General features: G+C 44.0%; 1 protein-coding gene across 6 annotated transcripts in view; it reads right to left on the reverse strand.

Moving 5' to 3' along the window:
- Nucleotides 1-15,119, reverse strand: part of CUX1 (cut like homeobox 1) — a 266,427-nt gene that overhangs the window by 153,268 nt on the left and 98,040 nt on the right. For all 6 annotated transcript variants that reach the window (XM_088177069.1, XM_088177067.1, XM_088177066.1 and 3 more), the window contains exon 3: nt 8,146-8,193. In XM_088177069.1, coding sequence (XP_088033195.1) covers nt 8,146-8,193 — 48 coding nt within the window. The remainder of the gene's footprint in view (nt 1-8,145; nt 8,194-15,119) is intronic.

A 15,119-nucleotide genomic window follows, 5' to 3' on the forward strand; every position in this document is an offset into this window, starting at 1 on the left:
GAACTGACTCATCCTGTACATTTGCTGGGCTCAGCAGAGGGAGGAGGTGGGGACCCAGAGCTGGGGCAAGGACACCCCATGGCATTGGCCCCTTACCCACAGGGATCAGGTACAGCACAAAACCAGTGACAAGGAATGGATGGCACAAGGAGGCTCAGAGTGCCAAAATGTTACCAAAATTCTCTTTTATCAATCAATCAATCTTTACAGAATAAAAGTGGATTAACTTTGTTCATGTCTGTATTAGTTCATATTATGCACTCTGATGTAATGACACGTTCCAATTTTCCTGGAGGCTTTGGCGTTTTTCATGCTCAAGTGAAACAAATCAAAGGACAGCCTGGTCCTGGAAATTAGGACTTTGCTCGTGGAAGGATAAAGGATACTCCTGAACACCAAGCTAATGCCAACATCCCAGCCCCTCTGACACTTTATTCAAACCCTCACAGTGTTTTCTGGTGTCACAAACCAGTAACTCCAGCCAGACCAACCCCAGGGATGCCTGGATCCATAGACTGCTGTGGAAATGGGGTTGATTTGCAATGTTTTACTCCAATTAGTGAGTGTGGGTCCTAGTGATTAGTCAAATTGTGTTGTACCTGAATTTTAAGGGGTGTAAAACCTTGTGTGAAAACAGATATGGAGTGCCCCAATTTGGCTGCACAATGAAGAATTATTTGCCCTTGTAGTTCTACACTTTGCATCCCAGCCTCTCTCCTCAAGTCAGCACAGGCCAGTCATGAATTTTCTTAATGCCAAAAAGGTAAAACAGAGCTGACCTCTAAACAGGGGACACATCCTTCCCCCAAAACTGAAGGAACATCTTTCTAGTGAATAGATCAGTGAATCATTTGTTCTGTCACCAAAGAGGGAGATGTCAGAGCTTGCCAGTTCTGATCCTCGAGGTTCTGTGAGAGCACAAGGATGGAGAATAACTCTGGCCACACCAGCCCAGCATGTTTGGTGTGGTAAATGGTGCAGGGAGGAAGGGGAGGAGGCCAGGACAGAACAGCCTGGGCTATCCCACATCACCCCCAGCTTCCCAGCAGCAGGAGCTACAGGTAAGGTGAGTGGGTGCTTTCACCTGCCCTCCAGTCTCTGAGCAGTGACCTGGAACCCACAGTCACTCCTCTCCCTCATGGATATTCCAAACTTCTGTTTAGGTATTTAAAAAAAAAATTAGGTGGAGGAATTTGTGCAAGAAGGAGCTCATGAACCACCTTCGTGCAAAATCCACCTGTGCACAAACACCAAGATGCCCCCTTTTCCTGCTGTTTTGTACTGAGCTCACCCTCTTGCTTCTCTTTTCTGACACAGCAAAGCCAGACACCAGCTTCTATGGAACCTTATCATAAATCTGTAATAAACAGAGGTAATAAATACAGAGATAATTCTGTATTTGGAGAAACAGAGACTCGGCAGAATACTCTCCTGGCCCAGCTCTCCCATCCTCATTCCTTCCAGCACACTTCAAGCTCTCTTTTTTTTCTCCTGAGGATGAGAAGACACTCCTGACCCTGCGAGCTGCACCAGTGCTGCCTGTCGGAATCCTGAATAAAGTGAATTTCCCACCACTGTTCCCGTTGCCCCCGAGCTCATGGCAGCGGCACAGCGCGCCTCGGTACAGACAGCCCACCAGCTGCCAACAGGGATTTCAGCACTTTGTCAATTATGTAAAAAATCAGAGGATTTGGGCTGATCCTCCCCAAAGTTACCCCGGTAGTCTCTGCTGTCTTGGTACAACTTGCCTGCAAGTTGGAGAGGAACCTGCAGGAGCTCTGGGGAAGGTGCACGGCGCCTGTCGCTGCTGCTGCTGCTGGGATGTGTCAGGTTTGGGATTCTGCCTGTTCTCCCCACAGCTGAGAGTTGTCCCAGGAAGGAAAAAGGGATAAAACAGGAGAGGATCTGGCTGTATTTGAGAGCCTCTGCTGTTCTGTCCCTCCCCTGCAGGTCAGTGTCTCCTCTCAGGGATGCTTTTGGCCCTGCAGCAGCCACCCCACGTGCTCAGCAGGGAGAGCCTGTGAGATGCTGGAGTATATTTAAATCACCTTCCTCAGGAAAGATGTTGTTTAAACTGCAATCAAGCCAGCCAAAAATAAATAAATAATCATTTACACACTTCTGTAAACAAAGAAATGAAGGCACTGTGGAGCTGCCGTTACCCCAAGAGCAGGTCACGACCTCTCCCTGCTTTGGGGAACAGAACTGAGATGCAGAGGGGACTTTAAAAGAGAATTATCTGCCAAAATACTCACTTCTGGTAAATTGAGAGTTTTGATGGGACTTCCATTGAAAAGCAGGGAAGCTCTGGGCCCAAACACGAGCGCTGGATTTTGATGTATGCTGTTGACTTCCCCAACACAGAGCAATTTGTAATAGCTTTGCCACGCTGTTGTTTTCAAAGCTCCTGCTACATCACAAGCATTTATTTCTGACCACAAAATTACATTTATTCAACAGAAAGCAGCTCAGGGTCTTTAAGAGGTTAACTTCTGGAGTGCTTGGCTGCTCTCCAGCCTCCCTACGAGCATCAGTGCTAACGCAAGGCACACAACAGCACCCAGGCTGGCCGTGATTAATAGAGTGCTGAACACGCTGCTTTCCACATACACACACTTTTCATTCCCTTGCTTCCATAGATCATGGACTTATCCTCAAAATATCTGACTGAAATTGAATTTGGCTTCTCTCTCAACCGTTCATTTCCTATGTTATGCAAGGTTATATCCTTTTCTGCATGAGCAGAACCAAACCAGCTGCAGCTTTTGAGAAGAAAATGTGTTTTCAATTATGAAGTTGGCCTGAATATTGAACCACAGTTCTACTGCTGCTCTAATTGAGCCATCATGGAGTGAACGTACAGGAAAGAAATTGTATTAATTAGGTTTGGAAATTTAACATAAGGAAATTAAAGGGGGTAAAATAGAAAAATATGAATATCAGTTCAGAAGCAGTCCTTCAAAATGCAGAAAGAATGTAGGTCTGAAGTGGTTTAGGCACACACATTATTAGAGTACTCCTCCACAGACATGATTAGTAGTTCCAGCACATCAAACTGATTTTCAGCTTCTGTTGTCTGCATATGGAAAATTATTAAATTACTCGACTGACCAAATTAATAGTTTAAAGAGCAATTCAGCTGAGTGGGGAGCCAGAGTGGTCTCATCAGAATGGCAATACCCTTAAAAGTACTTGCTGTGGGAGAAGAATATGAGAAATGGCTTTCACAGACATCAAGTCCAGCACGTTGTTTTGGAGTCTGTGCCTTAGAGGGTTCTCCAAATGAGGGATTACTGCATTACTGTTGGACAGTGCTCTTATGCCACATGAAAAGAATGCTAATGACCTCAGGAAATCCTTTCCCAGCCTTAAAATATCTGTCTGATGACTTCACAAATACAGATTCCAACATTAGATTGCCATACCACAACTTCAGTTCTGTAAATTAACATAGCCCAAGAACATCTCTTATTTTTGCTTCTTTTCGTTTTTTGTTTGGGTTTTTTTTCAGATTTCATATACAAATATCCATCCACTGATGTACCCATGGTAAAGCACAGTGACCTACCCAAAACACAGCTTTTTCAGATGGCTGCTAGCAGGACTGACTTGTTAATTATATATAATAATCATTTCATGATTGCATGGTAAAGCTCTTTAACCTTTCCTGATTCTGTCCTGCATATAGCCCAGTACAGGGAGAGCAAACCATTAATAAGTTGCATCCTCAGGTTAATGGCAAGGAAAAGGAAAAGCAAGACAGAGATTTAAGATCAAAATGACAGGAATTTTACACTTCTGAAATTAATGACTTTTAACTATCTTGCTCACAATAGGCCTATTTACACCACCCAGACCTTAAATCTTCCAGGGAAAGCAGAAAAGTTACCCACAGATTTCAAAAGAACAATACCATCAGCTCTGAAGCAGACACAACATTCTGTTAAATTAGAAAACTGCCTTCAAATTTCCATTAAGATCCTAAATAAGGAAAAAGTACTATAATAAACTATTCTCCAGTGATGAATTAATAGGGGCTCATGCTGAACCAGGAATGCCTGTGAAAATTTGTAGTATGCTAAATTTCACTTTATAGTGCTTTTACTTTAACTCTTATCATAAAAAATCCAGTTACTTAACGCACTGAGATCTATACCAAAAAAAAAGTTATTTCCAAGTACTAATGGAAACTGAATATTTGATAACTAGAACAGTTTTTATCTGAATGAATGAGATAAATAACTAAGGAATACAGAATGTTCTGCTTTGTCCGGTATTTATAAATTCATATGGTATAAAGGGAGAATACTGGGGGGAAGTATCAACAATCCATGCTTAAACTGTAGAGAAAAATTGGCTAAAGTGACCTGGGGGTTTGTTTAAAAAAGCCAACTGGCCCCAGGTTTACCAGCAGCTCCCAAAAATTGTGCTTGAGAGGGGACATAAATACCTGAGCTTAACTTCCCCTCTCTCCAAGTCAGTCAGGCTCACCCAGGTACAGTTCAAGGATTTAAATTCAGGTTTAAGTCAACCTGAGCTGACACATTTGTGCTGCTCCTGCCCCTGGCTTTGCTCTCCTGGCCTCTCCCTTGCCCTGAGCTGCTGCTCTGAACCCACCTGGTGGGAAACTAAGGCAGCAAGAGAGGAGAAAAAACCCCAACTTTGGGGATCACACCAGAAAAAAGTGCTGAGGACAGGCAGGGGGTGGGGAGCAGGAACACAGTGATATCCATGTAAAGCTGCTCAAATATCTGTATTTATTAGGGAGCTGCCTCCATCCTCTGCTCTGCTGGCTCTGCCCAGAGCCCAGAGCCCTGTGGACAGAGCAGCCCACATGGGATTGGCAAAAGCCCACTTCCCTTTGGAACAGGGAACTGAAAAGTAAAGAATAGTTAAGAAATAGTAAATAAATTACGAAATAGTAAAGAGTGTGGAGTCCAATCTATTATTCCATGCCAAAAGCACCTAATTCTGAGAGCAGAGTTTGAGCAAAGGATGGGGCAGCAGCAGTGGGGAGTGGAGACAGGACTCAGGCAAAAATTTCCACAGGGAAATGGAGAAGTTGCATCAGGCAAGAACCTTTTTCCTCACTTCTGGCTGAGCAGCTGGTGGTACCCAAAGTTCCACATTCCCACCCACAATGCCTATGGAGGCTGCTCCTACAGCATTCCCTACTCCTGCTCCAGGACACTCACTCTCCAGCAGAAAGGGCCCTAAAAAACATTTATTCTCACCACTTCTCCACTTACCTCTGCTTTATTTACTCACTGGTGCTGATCTCTTTAAAAAAACCCCAAATCATAGAATCACTGAAAGGTTTGGGTTGGAAGGGACTTTAAAGCCCATCTTGTTCCAGCTCCCTTGCCATGTGCACCTTCCACTGGAGCAGGTTATTCAGAGCCCATCCAGCCTGGCCTTGAACCCTTCCAGGGACAAATCTGGGGCTGAGATCTGATGTCTGTGTAGTCAAATCAGGGAACCTCTTGCCCTATTCCTCCTCCCTGCTCACATCCCATCCCACAGGTACTGTGAGACCAAAAGGTCCCTCTGCCAGCTGCTCCCAGGACATTAATTATCACCTGACAGGTAATAAATTATTGCAAGGCAATCCCAGGGGGCTGCTGGGGTGTCTATTCCCAGCAGTGCTGCTCCCTGAGCCTCTCAGGGGACAGCAATCGAGGCATCTCCTGTGCATTTGAAATGGAGAGAAGCCTATTTGTTCAACAAAACTTGTTTTTGAGATACCCAGAGAAGTCATCTCCTGATGTTTTAGAAAGTCAGCCTTAACAACAACCAGAAACCAGATCTATATCCTGAACAATCAAATATAACTCAACAGAACAGGCTCATATCCTCAGTATTTTGATTTGTCTCCAAAACAAGATACAGTAATTACATCTATAATCAAATACCATAATTCACAGTTTAATGTGGTGCATTTATGTAGTCAATCATGATTAGTTCAGGTTTTTTAGGTTTCTGAAACCCTGTCTCGATTAGGGAGACTGGAATCACCAGCTCAGAGACTCAGCAGCACAATCTTTAATGTATTTGTGCTTAATTTATGTAACAGGGGATTACAAAACCAAATTTAACTCAGGTGATGTTGAATTTACACCAAAATAAACTTCACTTTTATATCAGTGAAGCAAAAGTACAGGAGAGGAGTGTGTGTGAGCCATACTAAGGTAACAGGGAGCTGTCTCCAGCAGGGAAGATCTAATGGGAGAATCTCTTTCACCGTAGCCAAATTTAAATTTATGCTTTTTACTTGATCCTCAGACATTCCCTTCATTAAAGAACAGTGCTGAAAGCACACATGCACTTTTCAGTCAGTGCATTGCAAGCTTGAAACTGAAGTGAAAAGGTTCTAAGAGCACTGCAATGCACTCGGAGCAATTTTAAAGTGTAAATTTCCATTGGCAAACCGACTCACGCAAGTCATTCTTTGTTCTCACAAATGTCTGCTGGATATATCAAGGACAAAGTTATCCTGTTTATTTATTTATTTCTAGAAATACTTGAGAAACCAGGTTGTAAAAACAAAAAGTACCATGCTGCTTTTAAATGAGGGATTATTGCCTAGTTGGGACCCAGATTTAGCAGGATGTAGAAGTGATCAGGAATGCAAGCCTCGCTCAGGGGAGCTGTGCACTTAAATCCCAATCCTGCAAACGCTCCTGAACTTCCCTGTGCTGGAACACAATTCCTGAGGGGCAGAGCTCTGTCATGTGTATCAGTGTGAGCTCAAGCCTCCCTCCAGCACCCCACGCAGGCTTTACAAGGATAAATGTGATTTCCACCCTCCCTCCCTGAGCAGCAGAACCTCGGCTCCCATCTGGCCACAGCGAAAATGGAAAACTCTCTAATTGGCCCAGCTGCCTTGGCCTATAGAAACTCTTCAGAATAACAACAGTTGGCTTTTAAACTCGTGAGCACTCTGCTCGGGTGAGTGCTGGGAAGAGAAACCCAAGTTGGAGCCAGCACTGGGGCTGTGGAGCTTCAGCCTTTCCAACAAACACCTGCCAGCCCAAGGTTTTCCATCAGCCCTCTGCAATGCAATGTTTTACAGCTGAAAAGCTTTGCAGGGAGAACAATTTGCAGTATCCTCGTGTTTTATGAGTGCACTGCACTGAATTCATGAACAGCTCAACCTGCAGGGTCAGTGAGGCCCAGACAGCTGGGTGTGCCACCTGGGTCCTGCCACGGTGACAGGATGCTCAGGGATGCTCAGGGATGCTCAGGGATTCTCAGGGATAGTCAGGGAGGCTATGGGATGGTCAGGGAGGCTCAGGGATGCTCAGGGATGGTCAGGGATGCTCAGGGATGGTCAGGGAGGCTCAGGGATGGTCAGGGAGGCTCAGGGAGGCTCAGGGAGGCTCAGGGAGGCTCAGGGATGCTCAGGGAGGCTCAGGGATGCTCAGGGATTCTCAGGGATAGTCAGGGAGGCTATGGGATGGTCAGGGAGGCTCAGGGATGGTCAGGGAGGCTCAGGGATGCTCAGGGATGGTCAGGGATGCTCAGGGATGGTCAGGGAGGCTCAGGGATGGTCAGGGAGGCTCAGGGAGGCTCAGGGATGCTCAGGGAGGCTCAGGGATGCTCAGGGATAGTCAGGGAGGCTCAGGGAGGGTCAGAGCAAAGAGATGTGACCAGTTTAGGTTGTCCAGCACAAACCCAGAGTATCAGAGAATCACAGAATGACCTGGGTTGGAAGGGACCTTAAGGATCATCTTGTTCCACCCCACTGCCATGGGAAGAGACACTTTCCTCTATCCCAGGTAGCTCTAAACCCTGTCCAACCTGGTTTTAAACACTTCCAGGGATGAGGCAGCCACAGCTGGTCTGGACAACCCGTGCCAGGGCCCCACCACCCTCACAGGAAATAATTTCTTCCCAATATCCCATCCAAACCTACTCTCTGTCATTTTGAAGCCATTGTCCCTTGTCCTGTCACTTTGTGCTCTTGTAAAAGCCCCCTGTCCATCTTCAGGCTCCCTTCAGGTGCTGACGTTCCCTGCACACACAGAATGCCAAGGGCTGAGCCCTGGGGGCTCAGTGCCCAGCTGGCCACACACACCCTGCCAGCACACCAGGCTCCTGTGGGGCAGCACTGAAAACATCTTAAGAACCAGAAGCAGCTCTTACCTCTCCCTGGAAACTCTTCAGTAGTGGAGCTACCTGTTTGCGCAGGTCCTGGAAGACAGAAGCAGGAGATCCCATCAGAAAAACTGCAAAGGACAGGTCAGCAGCAAGTTTTTCCTGATGTTATTTTCAATTCTCAAGTGTTGCTTAAATTCTGATCGCGTTTTGTCGGAGCTTTGATTAAAATAGAATTATACCTGGAGTTCACTTTGAGCAGGTCTGAATTTCCAGTTTGACATACACCTGCAAATAGTATTAATTATCCAAACTGTGCTGGTGCTGGGTAAGCACTGAATGCCTTCAGTTTCCTAATTCAGCTGAACATTAATGAGATTAGCAGTAAATGTCTCTATCTACCTCCACAGCAGCTACACCTCTGAACTTATGCCAAGGAAATTCCCACAAATGGAAGCCAGGCTTAAAGGAAGATGATCCTGGACCATCATTTCAACTAGAAGTGTTGCCATTTTGCAAAATCTCTGTTTTATTTATTATTTTCCCAAGAGTGCTCTGGCTTTAGTCATCAGAGAACTGGAGCTCATTTAGGATGACAAGTATTATTTGTTGGTTTCTGTATAACTCCAAATTTCTTCTTCCAAAGTTACAACATACTCGGTGCTACAAAATTCATTAAAATACTGCCCACAGAATCACTCTAAAAGTTTATAGCATATTTTTACTTAGCAACTGAGATAATTTAGGACAAAAAAAGGTATATTTATTGTACACAAAAATTTCTAAGGCTTCACTTCTAAGCTGCTTTGGGTCTGATTCACTTACAAATTCCATCATTCTTATTATGTGTGTGCCTGAAGAGTAAAATCCAGTAACTTTGCAGAGGCCACTGTTAGTCATGCACAGCCAAGATGCTGCATTCCTGCTTTTGCCACTGACAAGGCACAAGCAGCCACTTCATAGCTCATTTACACCTGGAAATAAATCTGGGAGAGGATGAAACCAATACCCTGATGCTGCATCACCTGGGAGGGCAGCACTGATGCTGCTGCAGGAGAGGGTGGATTTCCTATCCTTAGAGATTTCCAAGGCTCAGCTGAGCAGAATTAGTGCTTAGTGAGTGCTCAAGACCCATTTTTAAGATCTGGACAGACTCTGGACCATCCCTCCAATGCTGAGTCCTACGATGCTCTGGGAACACTGCCCACAACTGGAACAGTCACAGCTGCTTCAGTAACCCTGAAATCCTCCTGCCTGCACACAGGTTACAGTCCTGAGCTACCTGAACCTCGAGCAGGGGGTCACAAAGACATGTCTGAAGCATTTTCTCTGTATAGAAAAGGGTCTGTTGAGGCTTCAAGCTTTTTGGAAAAGAAGGTGACCTTAAAAAGTTGGGAAATTCTCTTTTCCAACACATTTACTTTTACATCTACAGTCATGCAACATATTGGATGTTAAACCACTCACCAAAACACTCTCAGCCCTGGGTTTAATCTGATTTTCCTGAAGGAAAAGTAGGCTTTTGAGAGAAGTGATTTTTGTCATTTAAATGACAAGTCATGCAGAGAGTTGGAGTATCAGGAGTTCTCCCACTCCCTGAGAAATGGCTTAGGGGGCCCAAGGCAAATGAAGCTATCAAAGACAAATGATCAGTCAAATTTCACTTCTGACATGGTTACTGCACTAAAATACAGCTTAATCCCCATCAAGTCAAGGATAATATTGCAGCTTTCTGAGCTCCCTCTTTGGACTGAACCAAACTGTGCTTCTGTTCTTAGGCCAAGCCAAGTCACCCAAATGTTTCCTGATAAATCCTGCTGCCTGTTTTGGGGCACAAAAAGGTTGGACACTGTCCTTGTAGATCACAAACATCTACAAATTACATTTCTACCAAAGCAAACTGGCAGGTCGAGCAGCTTTTCCCCACTCCCTGCCTCCTCAGGGAGACCTGAGGGCTGTGCACATTTTAGAACATGTTTTCTTTGTAACCTGATGATGCTGACATTGAAGAAAGTAACAATAACCACTGATGGCAAAATAAATGCCCACATTCAAGGCCAAAATCTGGCAGAGGCCGTTTTAGTGCCCAGTGAAATTACAAACAAAATTAGATTTACAGCCTGGATACTGGCACCCTTTATAAAATCAGGAAAAATTATATCATCCAAGGAAAGCAACTTTTCTTCAAATAAAAATCTCAGCTGGTTGAACATCACTGGGTTTAGGGCTTTTATCCCTGATATTGCCTCTGAATTTACTGATTTGTTTGTCACCAGGCAGAAAAGTGATGTCAGAAGTGAAGGCAGAAATAGAGGAGATAAAATCCCAGAGGCAGGAGAATGTCATCCTTGCTCCTGTGTCCATGGCAAGCTCTAGCCAAGATCCTGCTATTTAACTGCCTCCTCTGGCACATCCTGACTTCTGAAAAACAGGATTTGCAGCACCTTTTATTTCATAATATAAACTATGTCAGGACTTCACCTTCATATTCATCTTGAATAATGAGGGATGATGTTGTTTGTAACAGCAGAGAGGGAGAGAAGCAGGGGTGGAGAGGAGTAGAAGGAGCGTCCCAAAGCCAGGGAGAAAACCTTTCAAGTGCACTCATTTAGCAAATTCAGGATGCTAAACACTAATCCCAGCAATCAGAAGGTTACCAAGCAAAATTCATGCCATCATGGGAAAACATGTGCTTGATTCAGACAGCAGCTTGGTAAAAGGTTTTGTAAAATCTTTCCTGATAGAGGGGAAGGCAGCTCAGGGTGTTCCAGCTCCACTGGCAAGCAATGGGATATCCCACTGCAATCCATCCAGGGCAATCCCAGGACACAGCACAGCACACTATTGTACAGGGTAAAAAGCTTTGACAATTGAAATCTTCACAAAAACTTGAAATCTGTTGCAGCTGAACAACTGAGACAGAGCATCCCACTGCCATTCCCTTCCCAGAGCAAACAGGCCACGAAAGGGAACTGCAGGGATGTGATCCAGTGTTTTAAACTCAGCCAAATGCTCCATGCAGGTGAGTGGATAAATGGCACACACCACAGCAAAAGGCATAAACGCCTTTTTCACACCAGTTTTTCTTTTCTCCTCTCTTTTTCCTGGCTTGCCCTTGGAAAGAGTTTATAGGAAAGAGTTTATAGGGTACTTTTATAATTCCTTCCTCAGCGAAACAACATCAAAACTTGAGACAGCTCACAACCAAAAGGAAATAAAAATAAACAGACAGAAGTCAGGAATACATACGCCTCGAGTCACAGCTCTGCTGGGGAGATTTATTTTTGGCAGTTTGGAAAAATTTCTCATCAGACTTTGTCTCAAAATATTACACTGAACTTCAAACAGAATTTTACCTTCTTTACACTAAATTGAACAGGAAGAAGGACGTTCAGTTCAGACCCGAGGGAGTCTGCAGTGTTGGTTAGCAAGGACACAGGGTGATTTATTATCTGTTTAAAGTGTGGTGGCCTTTACTGCCTGGGCTGTGATCAAAACAGGAAAAGCATCCAGGCTCCAGTCCTCACAAAGCTACCAAACCACTGCAGCCAAGCAGAACAGCTGAAAAGGGTCCATGCAACAGAACATTCAAACAAATTATAATTTATCAACACAAACACGCTGAAATATTTGAGTACAGGAATACAATCCCATTATTAGCCTATTTTTCCATGGCATCTAAATACATGCCTTCTTTCTCTCTGGATGATTTATCAGGGGTAGAGCAGTTTTCTGAAAAGGGCTCTATCACAGACAAACTCAGTATCTGATGAAGAGCCCATGAATTAGGATGCTGTATCATTATCTGAATCAAATCTGATGGCTGAAAGCTAATATAGCATTTCCTCTTTACAAGAGTAAAAACAATGAGTTTATATTTTGATCAAGTAGCTAAACAATGAAATCTGAATCCACATAATTTTTAACTCCCTTTCCATTCTCATTAAAAATAACTCCACGGAAAATAAACCAAGAATAAATCTGTGTTAAAATCCTGGGCAACACATGTGTCTTTCTGACATATAAACTATATTATTTATCTGGATCCTAATAGCCTGTGTACAGTACAAAGGACACAGCAGTGGTCAGGCTACCAACGCTGTATTTGTAATTTACTTGAGGTCTGAAGCTACACAAGCACCTTCTGATCTCCTCACAGGCTGCTCCATCTCATTTACCTCCCAAATGCTTATCTCTGAATGTCACAACAAGAGCCCTGTGACCCCAGTTTTGATGAAGTGGCCCAGCAAGGCTGAGCTTGACCTCCACACCTTCATCATCTACACAAGCACCGTGCTCCTGTCAACAAACCAACCCAAAAACCTGGGTGAACATTCCTGCACCACATTTCCCACTGCCTGTTCTGTGTTTTGTGTGCTGGGGAATGTCACTGTGTCTGGCACTGGAGTCCTAATGAGAAGCAGCCCCATGGGTGACATCACCAGTTCAGCTGTCACAGCCCATTCTGGAGCAGCCCCATCACTGCAGCTTCCCTCTCGTGTCCCCTTCCCTGCCAACCACATGGAATGAGGCACTCACAGTGCCTGGACAGCCTGAGCCCTGATTCCTTCTTGGAAGAACTTAAAAAAGAGAAAGAAAAAAAAAAAAAAACCCAACAGAGAATAAACTCCAGCCAACCCCCAGGATGTACTGGCTGTGCAGGAGCGTGGTTGTAATTCCATCAACACCCAACACTTCCCATCCCTGGACATGTTCAAGGCCAGGTTGGATGGAGCTTGGAGCAACCAGGGCTAGTGGAAGGTGTCCCTGCCCATGGCAGGGGGTGGAATGAGATGAGATTTAAGGTTCCTTCCAACCCAACCCATTCCATGACTCCATGATAAGAAAGAGCACAGCTGAAGGGGAGCTCTCCTGTCAAACACTGGGTGCCAGGTTTATGCCCCTCTCCCCAGAGGCAGCGTGCTGGGAGGGTGGGTGTCTGTTCCTAGGGATTGGGAGGATGTTTATCCTGCACAGCCACTCCATCCACCCCGCTATTATCTCCAGAATGTTGCTGAGTTTCCCATAAATCCAGCTGAAAGGGGGAGAGGTGAGAGGCAGCCAAGCACGAAGGATTTGGGAAGAACGCTGGCACCAACTTCTGAGGTGTGTTTGATTATTGTGTACTTCAAGGACACAACTTGTCACCATGAAACACACAAATCAGCAAGTTAACTATAATTAGGAGTAAGCAGTTCTGCTGGTTAATTAGAGAGAGGCAGCAAGCACAGATGCTTCGCCCTGCTATGGGGAAATGGGTGAAGGGCTTGGGATCACTCAGACACTCACCTACCACTGCACAAGTCCTAAATATTATTTCCTTGTATTATGAAAAAATCCAGACTATTACAAATTTTTTTTCCCACCAGAAATCCTGGGCACATGTGACTGGGGGTGTACTAAAGGAAACATTTAAGTCCTTATATTTAATTAGTTCCAGCAAGTTCCACTTTGCTTTAATCTACAAGAGATGCAACTGAAATCCCAGTAGTTGTTCAAACAGGTATTATACAGTAGCTTAGATGACTTACTTAATTCCTAAAATATAAAGCAAAGTAAATTATATGAGTAAACAATTTATTGCTCAATTTACACTTTGATTTAATGAGATATAAAACCTCTTATTGCTTAAGGCTGCTGAAGTATTTACTTGAAATCCGATCATTAAAGAATGAATCACGATCTTATCAATCTCCTGTGATATTTTTAGTTATTTCAATACACTAACATGCCAGTGTTTTCTCTGTACAAAAAAAAAACCTTTTTAAGTTACATTTATAGATATGTATCAACCTAGCACAATGATAAATAAAAAATCTTGATTTACAGTAGCAAAACGTACACCACAGTACTTTCAGAAATATTTCAAGCTCACAGATCTTGTGCAAATTCCATTAGCTTTAATTATTTATTAGCAGTAGATTTAGATTACTGTTCTTGACCTATTTTTCAGTGTATGGACCCACCCAGCAAGAAGTGAAAAAATATTCCATTTGTGAAGGGCTGATTTAGTGAGCACAGACTTTCAGCTTCGAGTGGAGCATTGAGCAAAACCCTGGGCACTGCAATTCAGGGGGAGAGAGGTTACAAAGCAGGGCCTGCAGAATAAACACTGACAGAGCTTCCTTGAAAAGAGAAGGAATTTTTGCTGTTTGACCACTTCAGACAACTCTGCAAGATTGCAGCCACATGACAATCCCAAAGGAAGGGACAGCACACCCCATGGAGTTTCAAGAGCTTCTTTGTGGAAATTCCCTGGTTTCTACCAAACTACAAAGATCATGTGGGTCCTACTGAGCCATGGGAAAAAGGGTCAAGAGGGAGAATTTTGGGGCTGGTCCTGTGGCCCCTTGCAGTGGCAAGGTGCAAACTGTGCTCTTCCCAAGCTGGGAAAAATGAGCATCTGGGCAGGAGCTGTGCTGGGAATTTGCCTTCAGTGGAATTTGCCTGAGTCTTAATGCAATCCTCTTATGGTTTCTTCCAAGTTCAAATATACAAAAAGCTCCCAGGTTTACTCTGGGCCTGTGCAGCCACGTCCAAACAGCCTGGGGACCTTCTCAACTGTTTAAAAAGCCACCCTGCCAGAGAGGAACTGCTGCACCCATATATACGTGTGGAAGTGTGTGTATATATACACACATACACTATGCAGAATAGAAAAAGGATTTTTTTAAACTAACTTTACAAATTAATGTGGTGAAGCAAACTTTTTAGCATCATGTGACAGCCCTGGTGTCATTTATAAACCAGTGAGTTAACAGTGGCTAGGAAAAACATTGAACAGGAACTATGCAGAACTTAAAAAGTAGAGTTGCAAGGAAACTTGAAAAAAATGAGTTCAAACAAAAATGATTCAGGTGGAGCTTTGGAAGGATAAAATTCTAATGAAATGAAAGCCTGGTCACTAAAATTCCAGTAGGGGAAAAAAAGGAAAGGATGACTTGTGTAAGAGTTCACCAATACACACAGAAAATCAAGCACCACTTTTAACAAATATTAATTTAAAAAGCATCCCACTGGAT

This window comes from Sturnus vulgaris, chromosome 21, assembly GCF_052056855.1.
Source record: "Sturnus vulgaris isolate bStuVul1 chromosome 21, bStuVul1.hap1, whole genome shotgun sequence".
In the NCBI taxonomy this organism is placed as follows: domain Eukaryota; kingdom Metazoa; phylum Chordata; class Aves; order Passeriformes; family Sturnidae; genus Sturnus; species Sturnus vulgaris.